The 20,325-nt window shown below is 47.1% G+C and overlaps 1 protein-coding gene across 1 annotated transcript in view; it reads right to left on the bottom strand.

Annotated features, from left to right (window-relative positions):
- The window catches only part of lcp2a (lymphocyte cytosolic protein 2a), a 270,723-nt gene that overhangs the window by 18,263 nt on the left and 232,135 nt on the right, over positions 1 to 20,325 (bottom strand). The window contains exons 16-17 of the mRNA XM_068043151.1: positions 10,945 to 11,080; positions 547 to 587 (exon numbers count right to left, since the gene is read on the bottom strand). Of these exons, the coding sequence (XP_067899252.1) occupies positions 547 to 587; positions 10,945 to 11,080 (177 nt within the window). The remainder of the gene's footprint in view (positions 1 to 546; positions 588 to 10,944; positions 11,081 to 20,325) is intronic.

The raw sequence follows: 20,325 nt of genomic DNA, 5'->3' as shown, positions 1-20,325 counted from the left end.
AAACTAATAGTTAAAATGACCCCCAACCTTTCACTTTGCTTTACTTTAAGACAGGGACCAAACAGCACTAAAAAGGAAGCAGTTTAGTTGGCAGTGACCAGTCCTGATTTTTATGATGATTTACAAGAGTTTTCATATTTTCAGCATGACTAACTCTCCAAGAATCTTCCCGCCCCACCCCCCACCAATAAAACTACAATTCCAGCTATTAGATAAAACATCCTGGTGCTAATGACTTTCTCCAAATGACAGCTTTCCACTCCACACAGCAACACAGTCCAAATCAGAATGAACTTTGTCTCAAATAGATGTCTGAATTGCTGAATAATCTGTTTAAATTAGGTTCCCTTTTAAATCCTGGAGTTTGTCCAACTTAAAATAAAGAACTTGCATTTATTTAGTGTTTTCACAATCTCAGGACATCCCAAATCGCTTTGATACAGGTGTCCCTCAGTTCTGCACTGAATAAACGAGGAATTAATTTCTTGGCAAATCAATTAAGATTTTATACAAGAAGCGAACGAGAAACCGACAAAGAGTTTGTACCTTGTTGAAAACGTGGTGGTAAAGACCCGCTTGCTGAAAGACTTGCCATAGGAGGGGAGAAAAAGAAATGATAAAGAATGTTAATGAGATAACAGCAAACAAATTGAAGATCTGACATGATAATGTGCAAAAGAGAGAATTGACTTAACTGTGTACCAGCAGGAGCCAGACCTAAAGCTGTTTTCACAAGGTTAGGAGAGGAATGAATGGCTCCACACACACACATGTACACATGGAGAGAATGATGAAGGGGTAAGGGTGATTCCCATTGTAAATGCTGGATGTCGTATGATCCCAAGGTGGGATTACTTTCACTGTAAGGGTGTCACCACAGGCTTTCTGGAGCTGCAGGAGGAACAAGGTACACAGCACACATCTGCAGATAATCCACTGAAGAGGAGGAAGAGGAGGAGGAAGAGGGGAGGAGGAGGAAGAGGGGAGGAGGAGGAAGAGGAGGATGAGGTAGATGGTGACCCCAACACAGCACCAGTCACTCCCATTGCTGCGTGTGATGCCCGGGATTCCCTTACAGCTGTAAGGTTCAGTTAGTCACTGCCACTGGACTGAGGTAACATGACATCCAGTGGCCATTGTCCCATCCCCAATCCCACTGACACAAAACTGTCCTGTAACCAATCACCCTTTACACATCCCCGCATTGATCCCCATCAACTCATGTCTTCCCATTTTACCAACAAATAACTAGAAAGTCAGTCTGTCACCCAGCAACCAAGAATGGGCAACACAGGAAACGGATGCAAAGTCATACAGTTTATGTGATTCTACTAAAGAATAGAAACTTAACAACAAAACATTTGCACGAACACCCATGTACATATCTTTGTACAACTACAAAGCTTTATTCTTCCTTTTCCTACTGCTCTGATATGAGGCAGCCCCAGTGGTTTCAGCAGAGGTAGAGACAGTTGGCTCAGATCCTGCTCTGAGATGCTCTTGGCCGACAACCGCTGTGTGCTGGAGCCTGTGGGAGCCCTGCCCCGTGCAGGGGCAGACTCGGCCATCGGGGCATGAGGCAGCGTGTTGGGTACTGGCTGAGGGGGCAATGGGTATGAAGTGGAAGTGCATTGAGTGGAGTCCCCACTTTCCTTCCCCCCTTTGCCATCATTCCTCTCATGAGCCTTTGCACATCACTGCTGTCACTCTGCTGGACAGCAGCTTGGGACAGATCAATGAGGCACGGTAAGGCTAACACTAAAGCATCTGTCGTTCTATTTAAGGTGCCAGACATGTTTCTATCCAGACTTTGCACGGCTATAGTCAAGAGGTGCATAGACTCATTAGATTGCAGTGATCGATGCTCCACGGAGCTGGCCACTCAATTCATAGAAGAAGACATTGTCACAGTGCTCTGCGACTTTGTCCCACTCATTCCTAAGGTGGAATCCTCCATTCTCCCTACAATTGTGGACAGTGTACTTGCAAGGCTAGTCAGTACATGTTGTGGGGGAGGGGGATGATGGGGGTGATGGGGGTGTCTAACACCTGTTTCAGAGTCTCTCTGCTAAATTGGGAAATGTATTAAGGAGGCATTTCGCCTGCTCCGCTCTGGAACCTTCAGCATTCGCTGCGGCCAAACACAAACAAAAATGAATAGATTGAAAATAAAACATTTGATGTGGAACCTGGAGGAGCAGAACTCTACCCATTGTCGTTCCCCAACCATCACCTCTGGCCACCTCCCCCTCCCCATCCCCAGCCAGGGACTTACCTGAGAGCTGGTGACCCAAAATCTACTCCCTTAAAACAGGCAAGCGGCCTGAGGTGGCATGATTGGCACTAGCAGCTGGCTCAGTGATTGAAAAGAGGCCTGAGGCCCAGCTTTGGTGGAGCCTCAGGCCTCCTTTTGAAAAGGGAAAGGGGATACAAAGAATACTTGGAGTTTCAGCAGACTGTTATTTGTGCTAATCAAGGTCGCAAGGTAAATAGATCCACAGGGCCCAAAATTCCTGGAGTCCTTCTCCACCAGGGGAAGTAGGCTGGACCTCTGCCTACCTACATCCAGGGATATGGACCTCATCCTACATGGAACACGTGGCCTGAACCAACTGGAATATCGGAGACATCTTAGGCCGCAGAACAGTATTGAAGCTATTTTTTAAATGACAATGATGGGAAACATTACATTTTATTTTAAATCAATTGATGTCCTCTGGAACTGAATACCTTGACTGGCAAACCTTTCTGGTGCCTTCGTAACGGGATCATCCAGCTGGTGTAGATCTCACTGAGCCTACTGGATGGAACTCCTGGAGTAGCCTAGGAATGTACCCCAGACTCGCACCCTAAGCAGTGCTTTGATGTTGGGGTGGGCAGAGGGAAGATTGATCTCCTCTGTACTCCCTTCTGGAAATTGTATCAATTTGTACATGGGGCGAAAACCCGATGGATACCGGGTCTACTGAGACTGTGCCCCCTCCCTGTACCACTGTGGGCACTCCTCCTGATTTCTGCCCTCAAACGCCATCAGAGTTTCAGGGCCACGGAGTGCATCAAAAATGGAAGCAGAACTCCGATGAGGAGGTCAGGCACTGGATACACTGGGGAATATAAATTCGCTAATCCTGTCAAAGGAAGGCCACTTGGAATCTTGAACATTTTGTAAAGCACTCAATAAAATCCGAATGAGAACATGCTTTGCCTACTAGGATTCTGTATGGAAAGAGAACTAAACTTCTCTCTCTGGTACTCCCAGCAACTTCTCATTTAAAATTATTGTTGGGTATTTTGTAACAACCTTTTACAACTTTCTGACTGTGACCAGTAGTGGGAGTGGTAGCATAGTGATATCTTACTAGGCTAGTAACACTGAGGCCTAGACTAATGCTCAGCAAGAAATGTGTTCAAATCTCATCAACAAAACTGGAGGAATTTAAATTCAATTAATTAATAAATCTGGACTAAAAGTCTCATCTTAGTAATAATGACTAGGAAACTACCAGATTGTCGTAAAAACTCATTTGGTTCACTCATACCCTTCAGGGAAAATAATCTGCTATCCTTACCCAGTCTGGCCTACATGTGACCCAAAGCAATGTGGTTGACTCTTAACTATCCTCTGAAATGGGCTACCAAGCTGCTCAATAAAATTGGATGGACCACTGTGGGGACAGAATAATATGGGGACATTTAAGGTGAAATAATTAATCATGTACTACTAACAAACTAACCTCGGAGCTGCAGAGACAGCTTATCAGAATTGACTTCATAGTTTCAGGGCTGCACAGACAGCTCATCAGTAGAAGTAGACTAACAAGCAAAAACTAACAGGACAGCTGCAAGCTGCTTCATAGTAGCCCATTGTATAGCAATCAGCCTAACGGTCCAAGGAGATAGGGGGGGATAAGAAACTGCTAGAGGGGAAGGTGACAAGGCAGTACCCCAATTAGGCCATGACACCAAGAAACTGCAGAGTTTGTAAACCAATTGGGAACATAAAGGGGGTGTCACTGATTTGTATGAAGAACTATAAGAAAGGCTTGATTTCCCTGCTCAGGCAGGAGAGGAGAGAAGAGCCCAGGTGTTGTTGTTGTTTGCTTTGCTGATGAAGTAACCAAGAAGTACTGCAATAAAGTTTCTTAAAGATACAGTCGGACTTCGTCTCTCTTTGTGTAACTAATGGGATCCAACAAATTGGCGTAGTCTGCAGGATCGCTGGAGGATAAAGACTGAAGCCACAGACATCGGACCTATCGGCGCCCCCAGAGGTAAGGACTCCTCTTTATGTTAAAAGTCCTTGGTCATTGTCTAAATTTCGGTTCCCTGCCACGCGATCCCGAACTTGGCGGTATTTGACGGAAATACCCTTTCTTGTGCGGCTCGAGACCCCCTTTCTAGACGTCTAACTTGGCGGTATTTGACGAAATACCTATTTGGTGAAAAGCCTGACGGCTCGAGACCTACTTCCCTACCTGAATGGATAAAATGACAGACGAAGGCAACTGACAGTTACCAACTACCGTCAAAGGTGGGCGGGCCCCACCTGACGTTCCCGAAGATGAAATACTTCAGCAGTTGAAAGAATATGTAGAGCAACAGTTTAATCTGGCTAAAGCATACACCGAAATTGGGCAAAAATATGGCACCTCCACGGGACAGTGGTCCCTAGAAGATATAAAGAGAGTCTGGGGAAAAACAACCCGTTTAAAGGATAAAGAACGGACCCAATGGTCCCTAGCCGTAATGGGCCAGATTCGGCAGCGCAATGAGATTATGTGACAAGCCCAATGTGATCGCGACCTAACGAGTGCAAAGGATCAATTGAAGGCGGTCTGCGAACAACTGAAAATTGAAAAGCTTGCAAAGGAAAAGCTAGAGGCTGAAAAACAATCTGAAAAGGAAAGGCTAGAGATTGAAATTAAAGAGCTTAAAAAACAACTACAAGACCAGCAGACGACCCAACTGAAGGAACCGGGACAGCTCTGCGAACCCCGCCGACCACCTCCAACTAACTTGTATCTGAGTTTGAAGTCGTTACAAACGGAACAACGGAAGATGCAACTGCGTGAAGCAGGTCTAGCCGAGTCTTCCAGTGAAGAAAGTGACAATGATGATGGGTTACCGTTTCCGCGACTAGCTTCCCTTAAACAGAAACGCATTAAGGTCAAGACGGAAAAGAAGACTGTGGACGGTAGCGAGGTCACCACGGCCGAGCACAACACGTACTGGACACACGTCCCGGCTTCCCCTGAGAAAATCGACAAGTGGTCCACAAGATTGCCCGACCCGAAGAAAGGGGGTCTGAAAACGTGGGAGCAGCTGGAACGATTGAAGGGAATTTACGATCTCCACCCATGGGACGGGGTACAGATTCTGACCGTAATGGTGCCCGGGCGAGCGAGCCGAAAGCTAAGGAGAGAGGTCCAAATTGCTTTGGGTGAAGATGGACAGCTACTAGACGCCGGATGGACTGCGATTAGCAAGTGGTTGCGAGAGTTTTGTCCTGTAAATACGGACTGAGGCAAAGTCGCAGCCTGTCAGCAGAAGAACTCAGAGGAGGTGCGGGAGTATGAAGAGAGGTTCAGGTCCACCTGGGTGGAATACTCAGGGATAGTAGACCCTGCTCCAGAGGAGCTGGACAACACCAGCTTTGGACCCTTAAAAACCGCTTTTGTTGATGGACTAAAGCCAGAACTGTCTAAAATACTGAAGGTCACTCCACCGGAGTGGGACGCGGTAAGAGTGAAATACTCAGAGTTAATTGACAGATGCGCTCAGCTGGACAGGGATATGGGAGTCAAGCTTCGAGCCCTGCAGACAGATCCAGCACCGAAAGAGCCTGACAAAGAGCAAGATAGGCGACCCGGCCCCTGTTACTACTGCGGGAAGGAAGGCCATTGGGCTAAGGCGTGTAGAGCGAGAGGATGAGGAAGAGGACGCCAAGGACGCAACCCGGTACCCAAACCAGCTCCCTCTCCTGATGCCAACGACCTCTTTGAGAAGTTCAAACGGTTGACGTCCCAGCAACAGAAGGAGATGTCCTCCTTACTCGATGCGACAAAAAACTAGAGGAGCCCTCCCTCGCGCTTTCGGCGCCTCTCCTAGCGCTAATAGAAAATAGAAAAGATGGATTGTATGTAACTGCGAGGGTGGGCGATCAAGACATTGACTGCTTATTGGATACTGGAGCCGAATTAACGTGTCTACCTCAACGATACGGAAACTCCCTACCAATGGACGGTAAAACTAAAAGAGCTTACGCAGCTGGGGGCCATGGTTTGGTAATTAAGAGGACCCAGCCCATACGCATCAGTCTTGGTCCGCACGAATTGATAACACCGGTCTGGGTAGGTCCGGTGGACCAAGCACTCCTCGGTATGGACGTTCTCACTCAGCTGAACTCCTCGTTGCAAATTGAAGGCGGCCAGGTAACTTGGTCTATCAGAAGTTTGAAGAAAGAGCAGCTGAGGGAGCACCCAATATGGGCCCAGGATAAGAACGATTGTGGGCTACTTCAGATGGAACCGGCAACATTTACGGGATCCGCTCCGCCCAGTACTAAGCAATACCGCATCAGTTAAACATCTATTGCAGGAATCCTACCCGTAATTAGACAGCTAGAGGAGCGAGGCATGATGGTTAAAACACACAGTACCTCAAACAGCCCTGTGTGGCCAGTACGGAAACCAAACGGGACCTGGCGGCTTACTGTCAACTATAGAAAGGCTAACCAGTGTATTAATCAAAAGGCCCCTCTGGTAGCTGACCCCTCTACGGTATTTAATGCCCTGAAGCCAGAACACGAATGGTTCTCTGTTATCGATACGGCCAACGGATTTTGGTCGGTGCCACTGGCACCCGAAGTCCAACCGTGGTTCGCCTTTACTGTACAACAACAACAGCACACCTGGACTCACCTGCCGCAGGGTTTCCACAACAGCCCTACGGTATTTCATATGGCCCTACAAAACCATTTGAGGGAGTTACCTTCCATGTACTCCACGGTCATTCAGTACGTGGACGACATTCTGTTAGCCTCGGAGACAGAAGAACAGCACGAACAAGATCTGCGTACCCTGCTGGACCACCTTCATCAGAGAGGACATAAGGCCAGTATCGACAAAGCACAGATAGCAGAAGGAGAGGTCGTGTACCTGGGACAAAAGATTTCGAAAGGAAAGAGAGAACTCACCCAGGACAGGACCGCCACCATTCGAGCTGCCAAACTGCCCACCACTATCCAGGAGCTTCGGTCCTTTCTGGGTTTGTGTAACTTCAACAGAAACTGGATCAACTCCTACACACAGCTGGCTCAACCATTACCTGATCTCTTGAAGGGAAAGTGGGCCTCTAAAGAATCAGTTACCCTAACCAAAGAACAAGAAGAAGCGGCACAGTGGCGCAGTGGTTAGCACTGCAGTCTCACAGCTCCAGGGACCCGGGTTCGATTCTGGGTACTGCCTGTGCGGAGTTTGCAAGTTCTCCCTGTGTCTGCGTGGGTTTCCTCCGGGTGCTCCGGTTTCCTCCCACATGCCAAAGACTTGCAGGTTGATAGGTTAATTGGCCATTATAAATTGCCCCTAGTATAGGTAGGTGGTAAAGAAATATATAGGGACCGGTGGGGATGTTATTGGAATATGGGATTCGTGTAGGATTAGTATAAATTGGTGGTTGATGGTCGGCACAGACTCGGTGGGCCGAAGGGCCTGTTTCAGTGCTGTATCTCTAAACTAAACTAAAACTAAAATTTAAAGAGGGCTCTGTGCTCAGAGCCAGTCCTGGGAATCCCCGACAACGGGAAACCGTTTACCCTGTTTGTACACGAAAAAGAAGGATATATGACTGCCGTACTGACACAGGAACAAGGGGACAAACAGAGACCTATTGGATACTATTCGAAAAGACTGGACACCATCGCCGTAGGATGGGGCAGTTGTTTAAGAGCCGTGGAAGCTACATGTCAAACAGTAATGGCTACTGCAGGTCTGGTATTAGATCAAATGTTAACCGCTAAGTGTCCACACACAGTCCACAAATTGCTATCTATGAACAGAGTATCCCAAGTGACAGCAGCCAGATGGACAACAGTCCTAGAGGCTCCCAATCTCCACATTGTCCGGGCCAGCCCGGTAAAGCCGGCGACTATGCTCCCGTGGCCTGGAGAGATGGAGGAAGAAGAACATGATTGCGTGGAGATCATGGAGGAAACAGAGGAGGTAACCCTAGCGGCAGAGGAAGCATTGCTCAACCCAGATTTAATCCTTTTCACAGACGGATGCTCCTTTGTTGACAACGGTACACGGAAAGCAGGATGGGCAGTTACAACCCTACATGAAGTTGTGGAAGTGCCTGCCTTCAGGGACATCGGCCCAACAAGCCGAACTGCGAGCCCTGTCGGAAGCATGTCGAATAGCAGAGGGGAAGACAGCTAATATTTACACAGACTCACGGTATGCTTTCGGAGTCGCTCACGACTTTGGTCAGCTGTGGCGCAAAAGAGGATTTCTCACTGCTGCTGGTACACCTATTCGAAATGGGAAAGAGGTCCGAGACTTACTGGAGGCGATGCAATTGCCACAAAAGGTATCCATATTGAAATGTAAAGCCCATACGAAAGACAACACCATAGAGGCAAAGGGGAAGGCCCTGGCCGACAAGGCAGCCAAGGAAGCTGCCTGGCAAGGTGATCCCCCGGACGCACGGACGCAAATATGTAAACTGAATGCGTCCCATCTGACACAAGACCTACAAGTGATGCAGAGTGAATGTTCCAAAGATGAAAAATGGACCTGGATAGAAGCAGGGATTAAGGTATCGGCAGCTTGGGGTGACCCACCAGAAGGAGGGCACGACATCGTCCTGGGAGTCTGAGTCTATGTTAAGAAAATACACAAAGAACCTTTGGGCGCCAAGTGGGAGGGACCTTTCCAAGTGCTACTGACTACCCAGTCAGCAGTTAAGGTGGAAGGAAAGAAAGCCTGGATACACACCTCTCACGTAAAACGAGCGACCCGTGATTGAACACCGAATTATTAATTGCTGATATATTTAGAATTTGTAATATCTTCTTTGCATGTAACTTAAGTAGTTGCTCACTTTTGACTTGTAATTCTGTATTTGATGTTTTTGCTTATTAAGTGTTGTTGTAAACAAGTAACTGAAGCCCCTGCAAAACGTATGCCTTTACAGAGTTCCGCGGGCCTCTCTTGTGGCACAAGCAGGCAACGTATTGAGTGTGAACCCTCCGGGTGTTGAAGGCTGTTTCTAGACAAGTAGAGACCATTAAAGGCACCTAGGTGGGATCAAGGGAATGATTCTTAAAAGTGTTTGAAGAATCAAAGGGGGGGACTGTGGGGACAGAATAATATGGGGACATTTAAGGTGAAATAATTAATCATGTACTACTAACAAACTAACCTCGGAGCTGCAGAGACAGCTTATCAGAATTGACTTCATAGTTTCAGGGCTGCACAGACAGCTCATCAGTAGAAGTAGACTAACAAGCAAAAACTAACAGGACAGCTGCAAGCTGCTTCATAGTAGCCCATTGTATAGCAATCAGCCTAACAGTCCAAGGAGATAGGGGGGGATGAGAAACTGCTAGAGGGGAAGGTGACAAGGCAGTACCCCAATTAGGCCATGACACCACGAAACTGCAGAGTTTGTAAACCAATTGGGAACATAAAGGGGGTGTCACTGATTTGTATGAAGAACTATAAGAAGGGCTTGATTTCCCTGCTCAGGCAGGAGAGGAGAGAAGAGCCCAGGTATTGTTGTTGTTTGCTTTGCTGATGAAGTAACCAAGAAGTACTGCAATAAAGTTTTTTAAAGCTACAGTCGGACTTTGTCTCTCTTTGTGTAACTAATGGGATCCAACAACCTGCCATCAGCCTAGGCACTAGAACTGACAAAAGCACTGCCTAGCCAGTTGACCCTGCAACATCCTCATGATTAACATATAGGGACTTGTGCTAAAATTGGGAGTGCTGTCTCACAGACTAGTCAAGCAACAGATTGACATAGTCATACTCATCAAATCATACCTTACAGTGAATGTCCCAGACTCTTCCATCACCATCCCTGGGTCTGTCCTGTTCCACCAACAGAGGTGGTAGCATGGTGGTACACAGTCACCAGGGAGCAGGGCCCTGGGAGTCCTCAACATTAATTCCAGACCCAAAGAAGTTTCATGGCATCAGATAAAACATGGGCAAGGAAACCTCCCTCCACCACTGGTGCACAGTGCCTCCAATGTGTACCAACTCAAAGATATACTGCAGCAACTTGCCAATGCTCCTTTGACAGCACCTTCCAAACCCATGACTACCACCTCAAAGGACAAGGGCAGCAGATGCATGGGAAAGCCACCAGCTTCAAGTTCCCCTCCAAGTTACACACCATCTTGACTTGGAAATATAGCACTGTCACAAGGTCAAAAACCTGGGATTCCCTCCCGAACTGCACTTGGGTGTATCTACACCAGATGGACTGCAGAGGTTCAAGAAGGCTGCTCATAGGGAATGAGGGCTGGGCAGTAAATGCTGGCCTTGCCAGCGACACTCACATCCCATGGACAAACAAATATTTAAAAAAACTACTCCCAGCTACATGGGCCTGTGGTTAGTCTGACAGTATTGTTGCTTCATGTGATTCTACTGTTAGTCTTTTTGAAAGGTTTCTATGATATACATTCCTTTCATCTATCTGCGGTGATGACTGGACTGTGGCAATCTAGGTTCATCCATAAATGGAGGAGACATGATGCAAATTTACCAAAAGCCACATTTCCTGTTTCACCTGTTGCTTGGGTTACCGACCCTCCAGGATTGTCCTGGACTTTCCAGGAATTAAAAATTAATCACATATATATCAATAACCTATTTTATACAATACAGGGCATGGAAGTTGGTCACATGTAGTTACTCTGCGAGGGGGAAGTACCTTTCTGCATTGGAAAGTGGCAGCTGGCTTCCTCCAGAGAAGCTCGGCTTTGGTCCCGGTCGAGGAGTTCTGTATGGGAATGTATTGGCATTCAAAGCAGAGTCAACCGGTCGAGGAAAAGGCCGCTGGGAAAAATCTGAAGGGGAATTGGATAAAACAACTTCAGTATCGACAAGTAGACTCTACATGCTGGAACTTAGCACTTATACTTCTAATGAGAAAGTCCCAATTATTTTCTTTCCAAAATGTACTTTTCCGAAGTAAAATAGTCAGGAAGGGTAAGGAAGGATTATTTTATGGGGTATATTTTCCAACCAACCCTGTGTCTGTGCAGATACTTAACGCCAAACCAGGCAGGTTAAACTGCTATGTTAATAAAGTGCAAAGGAGGATTTAATACAAGTGTGTTAATGTTCACAGGTGTTGACGATGTATTTCTGGCAGTAGTACCTTGGAACAAGTTGGGTTTCAGTAAAAATACAGCCGATGTATGGTTGTTTAAGAGCCTGTGACTTACACTGTGTCCTATTGGAAAAGGGCATGCACTAAACAGAGGATTACAGCTGCCATTTAACATCATAAATAATTGCTCATCATCCCAGCCGTGTGCCTCAGATCAGGTTATTCTCAAAAAGAAAATCAATGGTGTGGATTCGACGCCAGTGTCTGAACCATCAACTGTTTAATTATCGTCTGATAAGAGGAGCATTAATTTATGTTAAAGAACAATGAATAAGTCAAAAATAAAAACAACAAGAACATAGGAGCAAGAGGAGACCATTCAGCCCCTCAAGCCTGTTCTGCCTTTCAGTTAGATCATGGCGATCTGTACCTCAACTACATCTACCCACCTTGGTTCCGTAACCCTTAATACTCTTGCCTAATAAAAAATCTCTCAGCCTTTAAATGTTCAATTGATGTAGCCTCAGCAGCTTTTTGAGGTTGTTGGGAAAGAGTTCCAGATTTCCGTGACCCTTTGGGCTGAATTTTACACTGCCCCAGTGGGTCGAATGTGGGTGTGGAGGTGGATGGGGGCGGCGTAAAATTGAGCAGGAGGCTTCGGGAGGCCTTCCCGCACCAGTCCCGCCTCCGGCCAACATTAAGGCGGTCGGGTGGCGGGGGCGGTGGGAGGGTGGAGTGGGAAACAGCCCGCCCGCCCAAGGCCAATCAAGGCCCTTAAGTGGCCACTCAATGGCCACTTAAGGGCCCTTGCCCGCCTCCACGGGTATTTTACCTGTGGCTAGTGGGTGTGCTGGGGACATGAAAGGCTGCCCAGCGACAGCCGCCCGCCTTTCCGTGCGCCGGGGGTGTGCTATGGCAGTCAGGCACAGGGTGCCTGATTGAGGGCCGCCCCGCCTCCCAACCCATCCCCGAGACCCAAGTCGCACCCCCCCTCTTCCCCCCAAACGACCACCCTTGCCTCGCCGGGGCACACCCAATTCCCTCAGTGAGGCATCGATAACCTACCTTGGATCCCTGCTCCAGGGCATCCTCCTCAGTTGGCTGGGCTGCAGTCTCAGCAGTGGTCATTGCTCCAGGTCCACCGATTGACCAGCAGCTCACTGAGGCGGGACCTCCTCCCTCAGGCGGGTGGAAGTCCTGCCTCGGGCCAATTAAAGCTCGGGGATCTGTAAACTGCGGGTCAGATCGCCAAGCTTGGCGGAAGCGGGTTCGCCACTGACTTTTACGTCGGTGGCCAAGTCCCGTCCGCATATGGTAAAATCCAGCCCAAATTGTGTGAAGAAGTGCTTCCTGACATCACACCTGAATGGCCCCCTTGTTCTGAATTCACCCTCCAGAGGTAATAGTTTCTCACTATCTACCCTATCAGATCCTTTAATTATCTTCCATTCTACTTTATAATGGTGGCTACATTTCAAAAGTATTTAACTGGCTGTTTTGGGGTGTCCTGAGGTCATGAAAGGCACTATATAAATGCAATTTTTTTTCTTCTCTTAAACACCTCAATTAATCCTCTAGGGAATACAAGCCTAGTCGATGTAACCTCCTAATTTAACCCTTTCAGCCCCAGAGTAATTCTGGTGAATCTGCGCTGCACCTCCTCCAAGGCCGATATATCCTTCCTGAGATGGGGTGGCCAGAACTGAATGCAGTGCCCCAGATATGGCCGAACCAGAGCTTTCATTACAATAAGGAGCCCTGCATTTATGGAGTGTTATCATGTTTAAACATCTCAAGATACTTCACACAAAAAACTAATTTCACTGTAATTACTGTAGTGTGGGAAATAGCATTCTCTATAACACGTACCAATTCAGGGTTTTGTTTTCATATTAATACCAGACTTGCATATTGAAAGAGGTTCGCTTTGCAATGTGTGGCAACACAGGTCAACAGTGTATTGTCTGATGGTTCACTTGTTCAAACTTGACATACAAATAGGAATTCCCATTATTCCATAGGGGAGTGACAAAATCACATCTCGAGAAGATTTCGTATCATGTGACATCATGAGTCATGTGACATCCCCCCCCCCAACCCCCACCCCCACACAACTCGTGTCCTTTCTCCCTTAGATGGCAGGAACTTTGAGTGTTACTCACTGGGTTCATTTTCACCTCTAGCTGAGGGCACAAAGCAGGTGAGAGAGAATCAACATCCCTTTTACACCTTGTCCAATTTCCATTTTCCTTTGAGACAGTGCATTCCGGAACATAATAGCTCAGTCGGTAAAACATCTTTCCACGGCTTCCTTCTGACTCTTCTGCCGATTACCAACCTACCCACTAGTGGAAACAGTCTTCTCCTTATTTACTGTATCAATATCCCTTATTATTTTGAATACTTCTATCAAATAGTCTCTGCTCAAAGGTGAACAACTCCAGCTTCTGCAGTCTTTCCACATAACTGACGTCTCTCATCCTTGGTTATGATTCTATTTTAACTCAGAATATTTATGTATCTGCAGTCTAGGAACTTTGCTGCCGAACACATGGTATTAGATTTATGTAGGTGTCGGCTAAAATTTGTTTCAAATGGAGTAAGAATAAACCTACTATTAAATAGATTTTAAATAACTGGGTACAAGACTATACCTCCTTTTGTTTCTTTCTAGTAGGACTCACCAGGAAACATCTGCACTTGCTCTACCTGATAATAACCATGAAAGGAGCTACTACATGGAGGATTCCATCTGAAGGAAGCTACCTGAAGCAGTTTGCAAAGCAATATGGCCTTGACTGTACAGCATTTTAGTTCTATTGACTCCCTAAGCCAGCCTAAAAATAAAGGGTCGAGTGTCTGTTTGGAATAGGAAAAAATGGAGAAGAGTATTAGTCCATCTACTCTATGTGCGCACTTCCTCAATCTTTGAAAGAGCTGTGGGCTCTACTTACAAATCTCGAAGTGGCTGCGTCTTGATACCCCTTCTAAGAGCTCATTGAGAAACAGAGAGGAGCGGAGCCCGAGGAGCAGCAGGACCAGAGGATTGTGTGGGAGAGTGACAGAGAGGAGAGAGACAGAGAGGAGAGAGACAGAAAGGAGTGGAGCCCGAGGAGCAGTGGGACCGGAGGTTTGTGCGGGAGGGAGGCAGAGAGGAGCGGAGCCCAAGGAGCAGCAGGACCAGAGGATTGTGTGGGAGAGTGACAGAGAGGAGAGAGACAGAGAGGAGAGAGACAGAGAGGAGAGAGACAGAGAGGAGCAGTGGGACCGGAGGTTTGTGCGGGAGGGAGGCAGAGAGGAGCGGAGCCCAAGGAGCAGCAGGACCAGAGGATTGTGTGGGAGAGTGAAAGAGAGGAGAGAGACAGAGAGGAGAGAGACAGAGAGGAGAGCGATAGAGAGGAGAGAGACAGAGAGGAGAGAGACTGAGAGGAGCGGAGCCCGAGGAGCAGTGGGACCGGAGGTTTGTGCGGGAGGGAGGCAGAGAGGAGCGGAGCCCAAGGAGCAGCAGGACCAGAGGATTGTGTGGGAGAGTGACAGAGAGGAGAGAGACAGAGAGGAGAGAGACAGAGAGGAGCGGAGCCCAAGGAGCAGCAGGACCGGAGGTTTGTGTGGGAGAGTGACAGAGAGGAGAGAGACAGAGAGGAGAGAGACAGAGAGGAGAGAGACAGAGAGGAGCGGAGCCCAAGGAGCAGCAGGACCGGAGGTTTGTGTGGGAGAGAGACAGAGAGGAGAGAAACAGAGTGGAGAGAGACAGAGAGGAGAGAGACGGAGAGGAGAGAGACAGAGAGGAGAAAGACTGAGAGGAGCGGAGCCCGAGGAGCAGCAGGACCGGAGGTTTGTGTGGGAGAGAGACAGAGAGGAGAGAAACAGAGTGGAGAGAGACAGAGAGGAGAGAGACGGAGAGGAGAGAGACAGAGAGGAGAGAGACAGAGAGGAGAGAGACGGAGAGGAGAGAGACAGAGAGGAGAGAGACAGAGAGGAGAGAGACAGAGAGGAGAGAGACAGAGAGGAGAGAGACGGAGAGGAGAGAGACAGAGAGGAGAGAGACAGAGAGGAGAGAGACGGAGAGGAGAGAGACGGAGAGGAGAGAGACGGAGAGGAGAGAGACAGAGAGGAGAGAGACAGAGAGGAGAGAGACAGAGAGGAGAGAGACTGAGAGGAGAGAGACGGAGAGGAGAGAAACAGAGAGGAGAGAGACAGAGAGGAGAGAGACGGAGAGGAGAGAGACGGAGAGGAGAGAGACAGAGAGGAGAGAGACAGAGAGGAGAGAGACGGAGAGGAGAGAGACGGAGAGGAGAAAGACGGAGAGGAGAGAGAGAGAGAGGAGAGAGACAGAGAGGAGAGAGACGGAGAGGAGAGAGACAGAGAGGAGAGAGACAGAGAGGAGAGAGACAGAGAGGAGAGAGACAGAGAGGAGAGAGACGGAGAGGAGAGAGACGGAGAGGAGAGAGATGGAGAGGAGAGAGACAGAGAGGAGAGAGACGGAGAGGAGAGAGACGGAGAGGAGAGAGACGGAGAGGAGAGAGATGGAGAGGAGAGAGACAGAGAGGAGAGAGACTGAGAGGAGAGAGACGGAGAGGAGAGAGACGGAGAGGAGAGAGATGGAGAGGAGAGAGACAGAGAGGAGAGAGACAGAGAGGAGAGAGACAGAGAGGAGAGAGACGGAGAGGAGAGAGACGGAGAGGAGAGAGACAGAGAGGAGAGAGACGGAGAGGAGAGAGACAGAGAGGAGAGAGACAGAGAGGAGAGAGACAGAGAGGAGAGAGATGGAGAGGAGAGAGACAGAGAGGAGAGAGACTGAGAGGAGAGAGACGGAGAGGAGAGAGACGGAGAGGAGAGAGACGGAGAGGAGAGAGACGGAGAGGAGAGAGATGGAGAGGAGAGAGACAGAGAGGAGAGAGACAGAGAGGAGAGAGACGGAGAGGAGAGAGACAGAGAGGAGAGAGACGGAGAGGAGAGAGACAGAGAGGAGAGAGACAGAGAGGAGAGAGACAGAGAGGAGAGAGACAGAGAGGAGAGAGACGGAGAGGAGAGAGACGGAGAGGAGAGAGACAGAGAGGAGAGAGACGGAGAGGAGAGAGACGGAGAGGAGAGAGACAGAGAGGAGAGAGACAGAGAGGAGAGAGACAGAGAGGAGAGAGACAGAGAGGAGAGAGACAGAGAGGAGCGGAGCCCGAGGAGCTGAGGAAAAAATCAAAAAGTGACATCAGAATGATGTCATATTGAAGAATGAGAGCAGGGAAACAGAGAGCAGCTGAGGTGAGTATACAGGGAAGTTTTTAATTTAATTTAATTGAATCAACATAGAGTAAGACTTGATTGATTTATAAATATATAAACTAAAGACTAAAGCAGATTAAAAAAACTAAAGACCAGTCGGAAATTTAAATAACAAATTAAAATCTAATTATATAAAATCGAGATGCAGGGCCACGCGATGTGTTGTACCTGCATGATGTGGGAGCTGGTTGACCCCATTGTAGTTCCTAGTGACCACATCTGTAGCAAGTGTTGGCTGCTCAAGGAACTCCGGCTCAGAGTTGATGAGCTGGAGTCTGACCTTCGGACACTGCGACACATCAGGGAGGGGGAGAGTTACCTGGACACTGTGTTTCAGGAGGCAGTCACACCCCTTAGATTAACTACCTTGAATTCGGCCAGTGGTCAGGGACAGGAGGGTGTGACTATGAGTGAGGCAGGTAGAGGGATTCAGGAGATAGTGTTGCAGGAGCCTCAGTCCTTGTCCTTGTCCAACAGGTTCGAGATTCTTGCTCCCTGAGTGGACGAGAGAAGGGACTGTAGGGAGGATCAGCAAACTAACCACAGCACCGTGGTACAGGGAGCCACTCAAGTGAGGGGAGAAAAGAGTCGTAATCGGGGATAGTATAGTTAGGGGCATAGACACTGTTCTTTGTGGCCAGGATCGAGAGTCCCGAAGACTGTGTTGCCTACCTGGTGCCAGAGTTCTGGATATCTCATCTGGGCTGCAGAGGAATGTGGAGTGGGAGGGGAAAGATCCAGTTGTCGTGGTCCACCAACGATATAGGTAGAACGAGGATAAAGGTTCTGCTGAGGGAATATGAGCAGCTAGGGGCTAAATTAAAAAGCAGAACCAAAAAGGTAGTAATCTCTGGATTACTACCTGAGCCACGAGCTAATTGGCACAGGGTCAATAAGATTAAAGAGGTAAATGCGTGGCTCAAAGATTGGTGTGGGAGAAATGGGTTCGAATTCGTGGGACATTGGCAACAGTACTGGGGAAGGAGGGAGCTGTTCCCATGGGATGGGTTCCACCTGAATCAGGCTGGGACCAGAGTCCTGGGGAATTGTATAACTAGGGCTGTAGGGCTTTAAACGAAATAATGGGGGGAGGGTTCAGTTGCATGGAAAAACAGAAAGTTAAAGGGTTCTGAAGAAGGGTCACTGACCCGAAACGTTAACTCTGCTTCTCTTTCCACAGATGCTGCCAGACCTGCTGAGTGGTTCCAGCATTTCTTGTTTTTATTTCAGATTTCCAGCATCCGCAGTATTTTGCTTTTAAGTTAAAGGAGAAGGTAGGAGTGCAGGTTAGTGGTGAGGCTGATTATTACCAGAAAATGAAAGGAAAGGGCAGAACGTGTGAACATCATATTGCACCAAGGAATCGTACAAGAGTAAGGAAATTTAATAATAGAACAAACTTAAAGGCTTTGTATCTGAATGCACGAAGCATTCGGAATAAAATTAATGAGTTAACAGCGCAAATAGAAACAAATGGGTATGATCTTAGTGGCGATTACTGAGATGTGGTTACAGGGAAACCAGGTTTGGCAATTGAATATCCAAGAGTACTCAGTATTTCGGAAGGATAGGCATGAAGGAAAAGGAGGTGGTGTAGCTTTGTTCGTAAAGGAAGAGATCAGTGATGTAGTGAGAAGCGATATAAGCACTGGAGATCAAGATGTAGAATCAATCTGGGTAGAAAAAAGAAATAGCAAGGGAAAGAAATCACTGGTGGGAGTAATCTATAGGTCTCCAAACAGTAATTCCACAGTGGGGCACAGTATAAACCAGGAAATATTGGGGGCTTGTGAGAAAGGTACGGCAATAATCATGGGTGATTTTAATATGCATATAGACTGAATTAGTCAAATTGGCAAAGGTAGCCTCGAGGGAGAGTTCATTGAATGTATTAGAGATTGTTTTTTGGAGCAATATGTTGTGGAACCAACCAGGGAGCAGGTTATTCTAGATTTGATATTGTGTAATGAGGTGGGATTAATTGATGATCTCAAAGTTAAGGATCCTCTAGGGAAAAGTGATCATAGCATGCTAGAATTTCAAATTCAGTTTGAGGGCGAGAAACTGGAGTCCCACACTAGCATTCTGGAGTTAAACAAAGGTAATTACATAGGCATGAGGACAGATTTGGTCCTCGTGGACTGGGCAGGAAGACTAAAAGGTAGGACAGTTGATGAGCAGTGGCAGATGTTTAAGGAGATATTCAATTCCTCCCAACTAAAATATATTCCAGAGAGGAAGAAAGATTCTAGGAGGGGAAAAAACCATCCATGGCTAAGCAAGGAAGTTAAGGATAACACAAAGGCAAAAACTAAGGCATACCATATTGCAAAGGCCAGTGGCAGGCTGGAAGATTGGGAAACTGTTAAAGATCAACAAAGGGTTACCAAAAAAGTAATAAAAAGACCAAAGGTAAATTATGAAAGAAAACTAGTGCAAAATATAAAAATGGATAGCAAAACCTTCTATAAGTATATAAAAAGAGAGTAACTAAGTGAATGTTGGTCTGTTGGAGGATGAGACTGGGGAGTTAATAGAAGGGAACACAGAAATGGCGGAGACACTAAATCAGTATTTTGCCTCAGTTTTCACGGTGGAGGACACTAGTACCATCCCAATAGTAACAGGTAATGCAGAGGTTATAGAAAGGGAGGAACTTAGAACAATCAGCATCACTAGGGAAAAAGTACTGAGCAAACTATTGGGATTGAAGACAGACAAGTCCCCAGGGCCTGATGGCCTACATCCTAGGGTCTGAAAGGAAGTGGCAGCGGAGATAGTGGATCCATTGGTTATAATATTCCAAAATTCTCTGGATACAGGAAAGGTTCCAGTGGATTGGAAAAAAGCTAATGTAACGCCCTTATTCAAAAAGGGAGGGAGGCAGAAAGCAGGAAACAATAGACCGGTTAGTTTAACATCTGTCATTGGGAAATTGTTGGAATCCATTATTAAGGAAGTAAAAACAGGACATTTAGAAAGTCAAAACGCAATCCATCAGAGTCAGCATGGTTTTATGAAGTGTAAATCGTGTTTGACTAATTTGCGAGAGTTCTTTGAAGCTGTAACAAGTAAAGTGGATAATGGGGATCCTGTAGATGTAGTTTATCTGGACTTCTAGAAGGCATTTGATAAGGTTCCACACAAAAGGTTAATACACAAGGTAAGATCACATGGGGTTAGGGGCAATTTATTAGCTTGGATAGAGGATTGGCTAACCAACAGAAAACAGAGAGTCGGGATAAATGGGTCTTTTCTGATTGGCAGGATGTAACTAGTGGGGTGCTACAGGGTTCGGTCCTCAGGCCCCAACTAGTTACAATTTATATAAATGATGCAGGGATAGAAGGTACTATAGCCAACTTTGCAGATGACACTAAAATAGGTGAGACAGTAAGTTGCAATAAAGAAATTAGAAATCTACAAATGGATATGGACAGATTAGATAAATGGGCCAAAATTTGGCAGATGGATTTTAACGTGGATAAGTGTGAGGTTATCCATTTTGGTCGGAAGAATAGAAAGGCAAATTATTATCTAAATGGAGAGAAACTTCAGAGTGCTTCGGTGCAGAGGGATCTGGGTGTCCTTGTGCAAGAATTGCAGAAAACTAGTGTGCAGGTACAGCAGGTAATAAGGAAGGCAAATGGAATTTTGGCATTTATTGCTAAAGGAATAGAGTATAAAAGTAGGGAAGTG

Source organism: Heterodontus francisci, chromosome 12 (assembly GCF_036365525.1).
Source record: "Heterodontus francisci isolate sHetFra1 chromosome 12, sHetFra1.hap1, whole genome shotgun sequence".
NCBI lineage: Eukaryota > Metazoa > Chordata > Chondrichthyes > Heterodontiformes > Heterodontidae > Heterodontus > Heterodontus francisci.
This window is presented reverse-complemented; position numbering and strand designations above follow the sequence as displayed.